Raw genomic sequence first — 14845 nt, forward strand, 5'->3', positions numbered from 1 at the left:
TCGTCTCGCTACTTGAAGTGTGGTCTGTGGACAAACAGGAAGCACCTGGGTACTTGCTACAAATGCAAACCTACTGAGTCAACAAGACCAAGTAAACCAGAATCTGCATTTTAACAAAATCCCAGGTGATTCAAATACAAAAGTTTGAGAATCACTGGCCTGAAATTGGTTCTCAAACTTGGATGCACGCTGGAATTCTCCAAGACCTTATAGAAATACCTGGTGCCTGGGTCCAACCGGAGATCTGATTTACCTGGCAGTGGGTGTGGCCTGAACATGGGACCTAATAAACTGCCATGCATGGAGCCATTTAAAAGCATTGGTTCTCAGCCTTGGCTGCATATTGGGATCCCCTGGGGAGTTCTTTTAAAAATACCATTTGGACCCCACAGTAGATTAATATAATAGTTCCTGGGTTTGAGTTGGGGGTATCTTTTCTAACCCCCCCCCCACCTGAGATGTTAATGTACAGCTGAAGTTGAGTGACGCTATTTCCAATAACATCTGAGAACAGGTTTCCTAACCTCCATGTCCAAGGCACCCCCAAATCCTGAGCTGGCCTGGGGAGCCAGTTGCTTGGAGCTGTTCTGGAGCTCTCTGGGATGCTATCTGCTGTTCGCTTTCCATGAAAGAGGCTTGCTGAGGGCAGTGTCTTGGGACTGACCCACCCCAATACGGAGGCATTCAGTGTCCTCTGCAGAGCGGCTATTAGCTGCAGCCACCTGGAGAGTGAAGAGAACCTTACAATGGCTTCTTTGTGAGGTTGGGGGTATTTCCTGTGGGGGCCCATCCACTGTCCTTTCCTCATTCTTTTCACCACCCTTGCACAAGACCTCTTGACCTTTTAGAGAAATGTCTCTTTCAAATAAAGAACTCTGCCCAGGATTAAACAATAACTCTGAACACACCGTATCTTCTATTCCTTGAGAGGAGACTTTTCCCTGAGGAGCAGTTACATTAGCTAATTAGTAGAGGATTAACCCATTTACTAGTGTCATTGTGCAAAGAAGAATAGAAATTTTGGCTGCTGCCCAACTCTCCTAGAGGAGAAATTTTTTAAAAAGCAAAGGCATCAAGCTATCAGTATGAAACACTAGGTCCAAATTTGTCTCAGGAATCACTTCGGATGTTTTTCAGGAAACTCAAAAAATAAGGACTAAAACCTCAGCCTGATATGCTTAGAAATTAAGCATTTTCTCCTCTCCTAAAAATCACGAAGTATTTAGAAAAAGATTCTACATGGTTGCTAGTCCAGACATCCCCCTTCTGGCTGTAAGCATGTGCTGCATCCAGTCACCATGCTCTGCATGACTTTTTTCATATGTTGTATTTCCCTGGAGATCATTATTGTTAAGATCACAGTAAATTTTAGAGACGTTTTACAAGTGAAGGGTTAACTTCTCTAGTAATAAACTCCAGATCTTGATCCCCAACAGGTAGTTAGCAGGAGAGTAAGCCCAGGTGTAGGGAGCTGTAGGGAGGTGGAGGTCAGGGGCATGTCACTCTGGAGCAGGAATGCAGGGCTTTGATGTTTTTCAGTCTAACCACTTCCCTCCCTAAAGGGGAGCTCTTGTTTTTTGCCCTCTTAGAATATTCGAGAGAGAGCGGAATGCAACGGAGAACAATTACTGTCACCAGATAAAATTAGTATATGCTCTGTCTACTCTCCATAAATTAGGAACATTTAATATTTTCTTGCCGATGTCTAGCAATTATGTAAGTAGGATCTGGTAGAAACATTTCATTTTGTGAGCAACAGTATGCTCATCCATAAGGTGGGGGCCCTGTTTTCTGAGTCAAGTCGCCTGTATCACACACACGTAAAGTGAGACACAGGCTAGGTGCCCAGTGGTGTTAGCTTCCCTCTCTGCCAGTGCCCAGCATTCCTGAGGGCAGTGGCCCTGCTGCAGGAGCCTTCCTTGTCCCCTGGTGGAGCCCACACCTAATGAGCTCCTCCCACTTGGCAAACCCAATAATGACATGGAATGAATCTTCTTTTCCTGAGTTGCACAAAAGCCTTTCTCACATTCTTACTTTAGTGTGGGGCCAGGGAAGAGGTGGGTAGGAGGAGAACATGAGGCCTGGAGCCTTGCCGTGCTTACAGCTTCAGTGCAGAGACAGCAGCTGGGTGACAGGACAGAAGTACAGCATATTTCCAAGGTATTCCTTTTCTTGTTAGTAACCCTGAGTCCCTTATTTCTCACTTAGAACCGCATGGAAGAGAGCAAAGCCTTATTTAAAACCATTATCACCTACCCCTGGTTTCTGAACTCATCTGTGATTTTGTTCTTAAATAAGAAGGATCTTTTGGAAGAGAAAATCATGTACTCTCATCTAATCAGCTATTTTCCAGAATACACAGGTAAGCACAAGTGGCCAGCTGGTTGACAGCCCTGGCGTCAGTCCAGAATTCTTAACATGGCTCACAGGGGCCTCCCTGATCTGCCTGACAGCCCTTCTGGCCTCCTGCAACCTCTGAAGGGCAGCTCCAGGTGCATCGCCATGTATGTGTGCCTCAGCACCTCCACACGGGCCTGGAATACACTTGCCAACTTTGGCACCCCTCTGGGAAATCCTGCTGACCCACACCCAACCTGCAGTCGGGTGTGCTTCCCTTGGCCGCCAGTCTGTCTCCTGCCAGTGCCTCAGGGCAGGGACCACGCCTGGCTTATCTCTGCATCCCAGTGCCAGTCAGAGCAAGGGGCACTTCTTATATTTAGGTTGAAGTGCTGCAGTCCCCAAAGTTCTTTATGTGCAAGACCTAGCCAAGGCAAGGAGTTTATGCTCTATTGCTACTATTCTTCTGGTACAGGAGGTCTCAAATTCTGAGTTGGACATAGATGTTTAGAGGGATTGTATCTTAGCATCTCCTTTTTTTAACTGCATTGGTCACACAGGAGAGAGTCCTCAAGCTGCAAAATCAGACTCGGGTGCTTAATAATGTTCCTGCACTCTCCTAGCCAACTTATGAGTTAAGCATCACCTCTCTTCAAAAGTGGTCCAAATCAGAAATTGACTTTAAGTACTCTTACAGGTAAATAATGCTCCAGGTAAGTTCTTCTCTAGAAATAAAACAGCTCAAAGGATCCTCACTAAGAACAGGAGTACATGGAAAATGGTTTTGGGGAGGATCTAGTGGTAAGTAACTTTTTCTTTCTTCTGCTAACTGTACCCTTGACTAGGACCAAAGCAGGATGTCAAAGCTGCCAGAGACTTTATCCTGAAGCTTTATCAAGACCAGAATCCTGACAAAGAGAAAGTCATCTATTCCCACTTCACATGTGCCACAGACACAGAGAATATCCGATTTGTGTTTGCTGCTGTGAAAGACACAATTCTACAACTCAACCTGAGGGAATTCAACCTAGTTTAAAAGCTGCTGCCATCACCCCACGCCCTGGGCAGTACACCAAGCCCATTACTGCCGGCCACAAGGACAGAGATGGGTGTGGGCACTTCTAAAATATTTGAGTTTAGCAAATCTTTCTTTGGTCTTTATTCCCAAATTGTTTTTCTTTTTCTTGACTTTTGGCTATAAGATTTATGTAATTTTTGAATTTGATATTTTATAAAATTTTTAAAAGCCACTCTGATTTACTTTTAAAAAAATATCACTTAACAGAGGGGTCTGTTAATTTATAGATCATGCCATGAGACCTCTAATTATTTTGGGTGACATTTTTAAAATTGCCTATAATTTACAGACATTTTTAATTGACTGTTTTTCTCTCTTCATGTTGAAGTATGATGCTTCTGACATGCCACCAAAGATTTTTAAACAGTTGGCTTTTTTTGTATTAACTAAGTCAAATTAAAGCCTATATCAGTACATCTCATTTCGTTTTGCCACAATTCGATCAAAGTTGACATCAGGTAAACAGGCTCTCAAATGTGTATTGTTGTATTGGTGGAAAATGTGTGTATATATTCCAGTGTATATGACCAAGTCTTTGAAACTTATGAAATAGCTGAAATTGTCCGACAAATATAATGTAACCCCTGCCAAAGTTTTGATGGCCAACACAGATTTGCTGTTTGAACCATGTATGCTGTGCCTTTCTGAGGAGGCTAAGAATATACCATTCTGCCATTAGCACTGCATTATAATTGTGTTTCTTTGAGCTCATGGGTGATCTATGGTTCTGCTCTTAAAAAGGAAAAATGCTGTGACTTTAATAATTAACTCAGATACTTTCTAAATATTTTTGGGCCCAGGAAAAATAATTTTCCCTTCTAGGGGCTTGGCTGAGAGCCCACCCCTACAATAGATTAACAGGAGAAAAACAAACACAAGTTTATTAATGTGTATGAGTAGCCCCTTGAAATAGCCCAGGCCTTTGTCATTTACAGGCAATTACCAGGAAAAGCACGGTAAATAAGGGTAAGGTTGTCCTGCAGATTTAAGTTGGGTACCTTTTCCATTAAGAGAGTCCACTCTTATTTCACTGAACAAGTCTTTTAGTCTTGAGAATGACAAACAGGTCAGTTCAAACAGTTGTATCTCCTACAGGAGGTGGTACTGCAGGCAGGCTCCCGAAGTTAGGCCTATGTGGTACGAGAAAGCAGGTATTTAGTAAGAGGCATTTCTATGGAAACAAAAAACCAAGGTTAGTGATTGAAGCAAACTATATACTTAGTTTGAGTCCTGTGGAGACAGCCAGTCAGAAGATTTCTAGATGCTGGGTTGGGTTAAAGCATCTTTTGCAGTTTGATGTCATTGGTGTTTAGGTCAACTTTCTGAGTGGCCTATATAACAACAGATATGAAGACTATCTAAACATGTATGCTTGCAGTGCTTTGGGAAATACTTTTGCAAATGACAAGAGACTTGAGTTCATTACAATGTAATTGTCCAGGAAATGTAGTTATTTCTGTTACATACATTTTAAGAAAATAACTAGACTTACAAATGACATTATACCAGGATATATCAGATTTCTAGGAATTTTGATTTGTTCTTAGTGATTCTAAGTCAAAAGAGTACAAGAAAATTGGAAACATTAGTTTGACAAGCAGTAACTAGATGTGAAGAAACAAAGTCTTCAGAACTAGTCCAGTTTACAGGTAAATAATGAAACCTCAGACAATTAACATGACTACAATCTGATATCCACAAGAATATATTACAGTTTCTACTGAAGTATCATTTTTCTCTACAATCAACTCCATTTTTACCAAAGGTAATTATAGTAAAAACTTGTTATGTTTGCAAAATAAATCGAGCCTCAACAATGTTGGCCGGATTTTTTACATAAGGGCAACAAGAATAGCGGTTGGCCATACAGACTCCTGTATCTGTTTGGCTGGAACTTCTCATAAGAAATCTCAGGGTGGACTTTTTAAAAGCTTCCAAAGGCTAGGAAGCCAAGGTGCAAAACCTATACATTTGGGTTAATTCCTCTCTTCTCAAGCTCCCCTAAATATCCTGAGGTTCTTACCTGCCAGGAAATAAACTTCCCGGTAAGGCTGTGGGGAATCCTGTAAGCAAGGATTCCAGAACCTCCATAAAGTCAATCTAAGTTGCTTAAAACTGATCATACCTGATTCTATAGACATTCTCAAATATGACATTCTAGTCAAAGCCTTGGTAATATAATATACAATTGTATCCTGTTACAAGAACAGGTTCTTATTGAACTTATGCAAATTGACATGAAAGTAAGAATACTAGAGTTTCCAAATTCTGGAAGGATCAAGTAGGGAGAAGAAGTAATTGTTTCACCTTGCCCACAAAGGTATATCTTACCAAATTGCTGTAAGTCATAGACAACTTAAGAGGCATGAAAAAGGTTTCCTTAAATCTGGAAAAACAAAGCATTAAAAAAATAAGCAATGTTTCAGTCATAAATGTTATCTTCATCAGTTCATTCGATCACAGGAAATAAATTCTTGTTGATCTTACTCTTCTTGTTAGCAGTTTCAGGAATCCAGTTTTTACTCAGATTTCTATAAATTCTTACCCAATTCAATGGTATGATATGAACGTTACCAGAAACCTGTACTAGTTGGAGTCTTCTCCATGATTCTCCTTGAAAATGAAAGCACTTTCGCAAAAGCAAAACCATAACATCTGTAAATGACACTTACAAATGGCTATGGCTAAAGATCTGATGAGTTCATATAATGCAATTGAAAAGGAGATATGGTTATCTCTATGACATTTAAAAATAATAACTAGAATTATAGGCTATAACATTATGCCAAGGCGTATCAGATTTCTAGGAATTTCATAAAAATTCCAGAACCCTTAAAGCATTTGTCCATACAAATCTAACAAAGCTTAGTCTCATTTCCTATTTACCAATGCTTCCCATGTAATTTAACAAAAGCCTAATTAATTAATTAATTTTTTTTTACAAGATGAGAGAATAAATTTTGAGATATTATCACAGGCCTCCTGAAATATCCCAAATTAGTTCAAGGTCAAAAAGCCTTCATTTAGAATTTGATTTTTGGAAGTCTGTCAAAAGTATCAACAATTTTGAACACTTGGCTAAATAGGATCACAGATCATTATGAAACAATACTTAATTGCCTATTTAACCAAAGTGACAATAAAGGATTTTGAAGGTGAGTTTTCTTAGGACATTATTTTAGTAAAACATAAACTCTTTTGCTTTCTAGGCAAGTTACTTAAAAGGGAAAAAGAAAGCCTTTCACAATCCTTTATCAGGTACAGACCAATAGTCAAAGAAAACGTTGTCCTCTAACAGATGAAAATATATTTTTAGTTTTATATACACCCACCATTGATATTAACACTTATCCTTAAACACTTAAAATAAACTCACTGTATTTTAGCCAGCTGAATTATACAAGATTCTCGCTGTCTCTCAATTCCCAACTTGCTGCATCCAATTAATTTGTCCTTATTTTCTTTCTCATTCTGAAACAACCAAGTCTATTTTAGGACAAAATTACTCTCTTTAACAAAAAAGCATCTCTGTACCTGTACCTTTTCTTAACCAAAAACATGTCTTACTTTCATTGCATACAGAGATGTTTCCCTATTTCTAGTAGTTTTAATTCCATGTGTTAACTAGAATTCCCAACCTTTGAAACCTTAATTTGTAGTGAAAACCAAGAAGTAAGCAGTTATGAGCTGTTACATGCCAATATGCTATAGATTGGCATATTTAAAGATTTCATAATTTCTAGAAGCATATGCTTCTTTATAATTTTTCAGTGTAGCACAAGATGTTTACTAAAAGGCCCAAATATGTTTAGTTTCTCTGTAACAAGAAGCCAAAAGCAGATAGACCTATTCAGGATTTCATCTATTTGGACATGATATACATAGTCAGTGAATTTCCATTGTCTAACTTAACATTTTAAGGTTTCAAGTTACCAAAAAGATTGTGGAAGCCATTTCAAGGAAGACGTATATTATAAAACCTCATCATTGTGGAAAAGTTCATTTACAAACTTTTATTCCACTTACATTTATTTAATTCACTTGTTTTTAACAATCAGATTACTCCTGAAATTTTCATGAGACATTGAACAAAGTTAGCCATAATCCTAAGTTATTTTTCTTGCTGACAAATTTTGGAACAGAGATAACATGAACTTATTTGACTAATAAACCTAAGTATAATAAAAGTTGTATGTCTGTATTATAGCCAATGCTGAGAACTCTGAACAAACATGCCTACTCTAAAACTTAACTAGCTTTTATTTACTGAGTATGTTCCCAGATCATGCAGGATTGGGAAACATTTGGGTTAGTGTCTACATTTCTGAGAGTTTAGAAATACTTAATTCTTATAAGCCTTTTTTTAAAGCCAATTAAGTAGAGCTGTTTTACAAATTACTTTTGGCAATACCATCTGGAGATAGAAAAACAATATCTCACATCTACAACATACATACATACATACATAAACATATAGACACAAAGAGAGACCTTATAGCTATTGTTATAAAATTTTAGGCATGAATCAAGTACAATACCAAACTCACTAGTTTATAGAAGAACAGTTGGGTCCAAATTATGTTTTGAGCAGATGGAATAAGTTTACCCACTAAGATGGCTAAAGCTTTTTTATCATTATTTGGGGAGAAGACACAAGTTGTTTTTTTTTTTTGTCCAATTTCCAAATAACTCTTTCTTCTATTGAGAATCATCTCCTTAAAGTCTTCATCTCAAAGAGATGGCTCTCAGGTCTTAGAGAAGATGGGGGTAGAAAATTTATATCTCAAAGGCACAGATAAAGTATCCAAGTTTTCTCCAAGGAGTTTTGGGGTAAATGTGCCTATTACCAGAGGTTTAGGATATTTACTATTGGAATTTTTCCTTTTCTTAGGTGCAGGACAATTCTGTTTCCAATTTCCGAATCTTACATAATATCTGCAACCATTTTGAGATGAAAAGGGGAGATCTGGGGATTAGTAAGGATAAGTAGAAATTGTATTGCTTCTAAAACTGCATTTCTAATTTTATAAAGACTTGTAAGTCAGACAATTATCTAATTCTTCAAAGATTGAGTGAGCCTGAATATCATAGGGTTGATCTGTCCATCCAACTACATTATCTTCAATTTGCATCTTTATATTAGGGAAAATATTTCCATCCCAACTAAGATGGAAATCAGGAGATTCTTGTGTCCTGGAGCTTCAGGGTTTAATGCAGTATGCCTTTATAAAGTCTGTGTAAAGCATTCAACAAAGGCCTTCAAATGCTCTCCTTTTTGAGAATACAACTCAACCCTGGGCCCATTCACTATAGGGGTAAAAGCCTTTACTATGGTTTTGAAACCCCTTACCATTGGCCTCAGCTGATCCATTTCCTGATCATGTGCAGGAGGGCCTGGGAAAAATTCTAGTACTCTGTTTCCTCTGTGAGGGGTTTCCCCCTAGAGGGTCTGGCTTGTTTGGTATCTGCAATATAGTCATGGGGAAGAATACCCTCTGAGCAGCCAATCCAGGTCCCTGTGAGTGAGGCTGTAAATGGCCACTGATCTAACTCTTCTCTAAATTTGGTAAGATCTTCTGAAAGTGGTGGTATAAAGGTCATTGTTAAGATTGAAATTGTTAAGAGAATCCCCAAGACTAGATGCCATGCTCCATCATATCCTCTTTTCAATTTAATCATTCCGTATGTACCAATAAAGACAATTGTGTAGAGAGAGCTCTTTAACATTTTTTTCAAATATCTAAGTTTTTCTAATTCAAATGATCCATCGTCTGGTCATTGACAAATAGGACCTTATATTAAATCTCAACTATGGCTTAACCATGGATGCCAGAGGCATCCCCAAAGAGGTTGCAAAAGATGCAGCCCTCACATGATTCAAGAAGTTCACTCCCAAAGGTAGCCCTAAGAAAGCAAAACCTCAAACTTCTGGACGCTTAAAGATGGTGAAAGGTGAAACAGAAACCTCCTCCCAAAACCACATATAATATGAAAATATAGCAAATTCATCTAATCCTGAAAGAGCAACAGGAAAGAAGGCTGTAGCAGACTGCCTACACCTGGGGAAAATGGCAGACCTTAAGGAATAGGGTAAAGTACTAAAGCTGTGATCCAGAGGGACCCAAGCCCTTCCCCCACCCCAGGAGGGAGGAAGAGAAATGGAGCGGGGAGGGGGTGGAGGCCTAGGATGCTGAAAACCCAGCCCTGGAGATCTGCTCTGGGAGCACTAACCTACATTACATGGTGCTCTGGAGATTAGTGGGGTTGGGAAGCTAAGACAGTTGAAATACTTGGAGTTACTGAGATTATAGCCACTTGTGGAAAACATGTATCCATAACCAGATGCTCTGGGACAAAAGACAGGCAGGCAGAGAGAGGGTTGCTAAGGGGCAAGGATTGGACAGAGCTTGCTGCTCAGGAGAAAGGACAGGTGGACAAAATTGTCTGGGTGTTAATGTTGGGGTGGGTACGGGGCGGGCTGTACAACACAGAGAAGACAAGTAGTGATTTTACAGCATCCTATCTTACTACGCTGATGGACAGTGACTGTGAAGGGATATGTGGGGGGGACTTGGTGAAGGAGGGAGCCTAGTAAACATAATGTTCCTCATGTAATTGTAGATCAATGATACCAAAAAAAAAAAAATTGTCTGGATGCACTCTGCCCAGCAGGTTGGGAACTTTCAGGAGCTTCCGACAGTCCATCCCCCTGGCTGTCTATGCAGCTACGAGGCCGCCCCCAGCTGTGATATGTGCCTTCCTCCAAGCCACAACCTGCTGCCCCTGCTATCGTGCCAGGCCAGCCAGAGGGCGGCCACACCTATGGCAGCTACAAGTGCAAAGCATAGAGGCTTTTTCCTGCATGCTTGGCCCACTGTCCCTGGCAGTGGAGGCAGGCACTGCAGCTGGGAAGAAGGAATGAGCTCTTTTCTCCTGACAGGCACCAGCGCCACTCACCTGTGACCCCCTCCATCACTCCAGGGGCTGAGCAGCTCCAGAGACTAGAGCTTGTGGGCACTAGAGGGCACTACATACAAATATGAAATGTCAAAGGAACCTGGTTCAAACAATAATCCCACAAAAACCAGAAAGAGGATCAAGTGAAGCTGAACTCACCAATCTTCCTGAAAGAGAGTTCAAAATAAAAATCATAAACATGCTCATAGAGGTACAGAAAAATATTTAACACCCCAGGGAGGAATTCAAGAATGAGATACAAATACTGTAAGAATACAGTATCTGAAATAAAACATACAATGGAGGGATTTAAAAGCAGCATAGATGAAGTACAGGAGATGGCAAATGAAATAGAAATTAGAGAACAGGAAAACAAAGAAGCAAGGCACAGAGAGAAAAAAGGATCTCTAGGAATGAAAGCATATTGAGAGAACTGTGTGACCAATCCAAATGGAACAATATTCACATTATAGGGGTATCAGAAGAAGAAGAGAGAGAAAAAGGAATAGAAAGTGTCTTTGAGGAGGTAATTACTGAGAACTTCCCCAATCTGGGGAAGGAGATAGTCTTTCAGGCCATGGAGGTGCAAAGATCTCCCAACACAAGGAAATCAAGGAGGATAACACCAAGACATATAATAATTAAAATGGCAAAGATCAAGGATGAGGAAAGAGTATTAAAAGCAGCCAGAGAAAGAAATAAGATCACATACAAAGGAAAACCCATCAGGCTATCATCAGACTTCTCAACAGAAATCTTACAAGCGAGAAGGGAATGGCATGATGTATTTAATGCAATGAAGCAGAAAGGCCTTGAACCAAGAATACTCTACTCGGTAAGATTATCATTTAAATTTGAAGGAGGGATTAAACAATTTCCAGATAAGCAAAAGCTGAGAGAATATACCTCCCACAAACCAGTGTATTTTGGAGGGACTGCTATAGATGGAAGTGTTCCTAAGGCTAAATAGCTGTCACCAGAGGAAATAATATCACAGTAAAAAAATTAGACCCATTAATTACTACACAGATGCAAAATCAAATCGACAACCCCCAAAGTCAGCCAAGGGATAGAAAAAGAGTACAGAATGTGATACTTAATATATAAAGAATGGAGGAGGAAGAAAAAGGAGCAAAAAAAAAAAACCCTTTATATTGTGTTTGTAGTAAATTATGTGTTAAAGTTAGACTATTAGATAATAAGGAAGTTATCCTTGAACCTTTGTTAACCACAAATCTAAAGCCTGCAATGGCAATAAGTACATACCTATCAATAATCACCCTAAATGTAAATGGTCTGAATGCACCAACCAAAAGACACAGAGTCACTGAATGGATATAAAAGCAAGACCTGTCTATATCCTGCCTACAAGAGACTCACTTTAAACCCAAAGATATACACAGACACAAAAGTGAAGGGATGGTAATAAAATATTTCTTGCAACTAATAGGGAGAAAAAAGCAGAAGTTACATTACTTGTATCAGACTAAATAGATTTCAAAACGAAGAAAGTCACAAGAGACAAAGAAGGGCATTACATAATGATAAAGGAGTCAGTCCAACAAGAGGATATAACCATTATAAATATCTATGGACCCAACATAGGAACACTTAAATATGTGAATCAAATACCAAGAGAATTAAAGTGGGAAATAGAATGCAATGCATTCATTTTAGGAGACTTCAACACTCCACTCACTCCAAAGGACAGATCAACCAGACAGAAAGTAAGGAGACAGAGGCACTGAACAAGACATTAGATCAGATAGACCAAACAGACATCTACAGAACATAACCACCCAAAAGCAGCAGGATACATATTCTTCTCAAGTGCACATGGAACATTTTCAAGAACAGATCATATACTAGGCCACAAAAAGAGCCTCAATAAATTCAGAAGGATTGAAATTGTACCAATCAGCATCTCAGACCACAAAGGTGTGCAACTAGAAATAAATTATACAAAGAAAACAAAAAAGCCCACAAACCCATCGAGGCTTAACAACATGCTCCTAAATAATCAATGGATCAATGACCAAATAAAAACAGAGATCAAGAAATATATGGAGACAAATGACAACAATAATTCAACACCGCAAAATCTGTGGGATGCAATGAAGGCCATGCTAAAGAGGGAAGTTTATTGCAATATAGGCTTACCTCAGGAAAGAAGAACAATCCCATATGAACAGTATAAACCCACAATTAATGAAACTAGAAAAAGAAGAACAAATGAGGCCCAAAGTTAGTAGAAGGAGGGACATAATAAAGATTAGAGCAGAAATAAATAAAATTGAGAAGAATAAAACAATAGAAAGAATCAGTGGAACTGGGAGCTGGTCTTTTGAGAAAATAAATAAAACAGATAAATGCCTAGCCATACTTATAAAAAAAAAAAGAGTGTACATACATAAACAGAATCAGAAATGAGAAAGGAAAAATCAATATGGATGCCACAGAAATACAAGAATTAGAAAATGCTATGAAAAATTATATGCTAACAAATTGGTAACCTAGAAGAAATGGACAACTTTCTAGAAAAAATAGAACCTTCCAACGCTGACCAAGGAAGATACAGAAAATCTGAACAGACCAATAACCAGCAATGAAATTGAACTGGCAATCAAAAAACTACCTAAAAACAAAACTCCTGGACCAGATGGCTTCACTGCTGAATTTTATCAAACATTTAGTGAAGACCTAATACCATCCTCCTTAAAGTTTTCCGAAGAGTAGAAGAAGAGGGAATACTTCTAAACTCATTCTATGAGGCCAGCATCACTCTAAAACCAAAACCAGATAGACAACACAAAAAAAGAAAATACAGAACAATATCCCTAATGAACAAAGATGCAAAACTACTCAACAAAATGTTAGCAAATCAAATTAAAAAATACATAAAAAATATCATCCATCATGATCAAGCAGAATTTATTTCAGGGATGCAAGGATGGTACAACATTCAAAAATCCATCAACATCATCCATCACATCAACAAAAGGGAGGACAATAACACACGATCTCCATAGATGCTGAAAAAGCATTCGACAAAATTCAATATCCATTCATGATAAAAAATCTCAACAAAATGGGTTTAGAAGGCAAGGACCTCAACATAATAAAGGCCGTATATGCCAAACCCACAGCCAACATCATACTTAACAGCAAAAAGCTGAATGCTTTTCCCCTAAGATCGGGAACAAGACAAGGATGCCCACTCTCCCCACTTTTATTCATCATAATTGTGGAGGTCCTAGCCAAGGCAATCAGACAACACAAAGAAATAAAAGGCATCCAGATTGGTAAGGAAGAAGTCAAACTGTCACTATTTGCAGATGTGATACCGTACATAAAAAATCCTAATGAATCCACTCCAAAACTACTAGAACTAATAACTGAATTCAGCAAAGTTGCAGGATACAAAATGAATACACAGAAATCTGTTGCATTCCTATATACTAATGATGAACTAGCAGAAAGAGAAATCAGGAAAACAATTCCATTCACAATTGCATCAAAAAGAATAAAATACCTAGGAATAAACCTAACCAAGGAAGTGAAAGACCTATACCCTGAAAACTACAAGACACTCATGAGAGAAATTAAAGAAGATACCAATAAATGGAAATACATCCCACGCTCATGGATAGGAAGAATTAATATTGTCAAATTGCCATCCTGCCTAAAGCAATCTACAGATTCAATGCAATCGTTATCTAAATACCAATGGTATTCTTCAATGAACTAGAGCAAATAGTTCTAAAATTCATAGGGAATCACAAAAGATCCCAAATAGCCAAAGCAATCCTCAGAAGGAAGAATAAAGCTGGGGGGATTGTGCTCCTCAACTTCAAGGTCTACTACAAAGCCACAGTAAATAAGACAATTTGGTACTGGCACAAGAAGAGGCCCTTAGATAAATGGAACATAATAGAGAACCCAGATATAAACCCATATATATGGTCAATTAATATATGATAAAGGAGCCATGGATATACAATGGGGAAATGACAGCCTCTTCAACAGCTGGTGCTGGAAAAACTGGACAGCTACATGTAAGAGAAGCAAACTATATTATTGTCTAACCCCATACACAAAATTAAACTCAAAATGGATCAAAGACCTGAATGAAAGTCATGAAACCATAGAACTCATAGAAGAAAACATAGGCAAAAATCTCTTGAATATAAACACGAGCAACTTTTTCCTGAATGCATCTCCTCGGCAATAAAAGCAAAAATGGCAACAAATGGGACTATATCCAACTAAAAACCTTCTGTACAGCAAAGGACACCATCAGTAGAACGAAAAGCATCTTACAGTGTGGGAGAATATATTTGTAAACAACATATCCAACAAGAGGTCATCGAAAATACATAAAGAACTCACACACCTCAACACCCAAAAAGCAAATAACCCTATTAAACAATGGGAGGAGGATATGAAGACACTTTTCCAAAGAAGAAATTCAGA

The 14845-nt window shown here is 38.6% G+C and overlaps 1 protein-coding gene across 1 annotated transcript in view; it reads left to right on the forward strand.

Annotated features, from left to right (window-relative positions):
• The window catches only part of GNA14 (G protein subunit alpha 14), a 148076-nt gene extending 143983 nt beyond the window's left edge, over positions 1 to 4093 (forward strand). The window contains exons 6-7 of the mRNA XM_036893479.2: positions 2209 to 2362; positions 3183 to 4093. Of these exons, the coding sequence (XP_036749374.1) occupies positions 2209 to 2362; positions 3183 to 3373 (345 nt within the window). The 3' untranslated portion in view covers positions 3374 to 4093. The remainder of the gene's footprint in view (positions 1 to 2208; positions 2363 to 3182) is intronic.
• The last annotated feature ends 10752 nt before the right edge of the window (positions 4094 to 14845 follow it).

The sequence above is a fragment of the Manis pentadactyla genome, chromosome 3 (genome assembly GCF_030020395.1).
Source record: "Manis pentadactyla isolate mManPen7 chromosome 3, mManPen7.hap1, whole genome shotgun sequence".
Lineage (NCBI taxonomy): Eukaryota > Metazoa > Chordata > Mammalia > Pholidota > Manidae > Manis > Manis pentadactyla.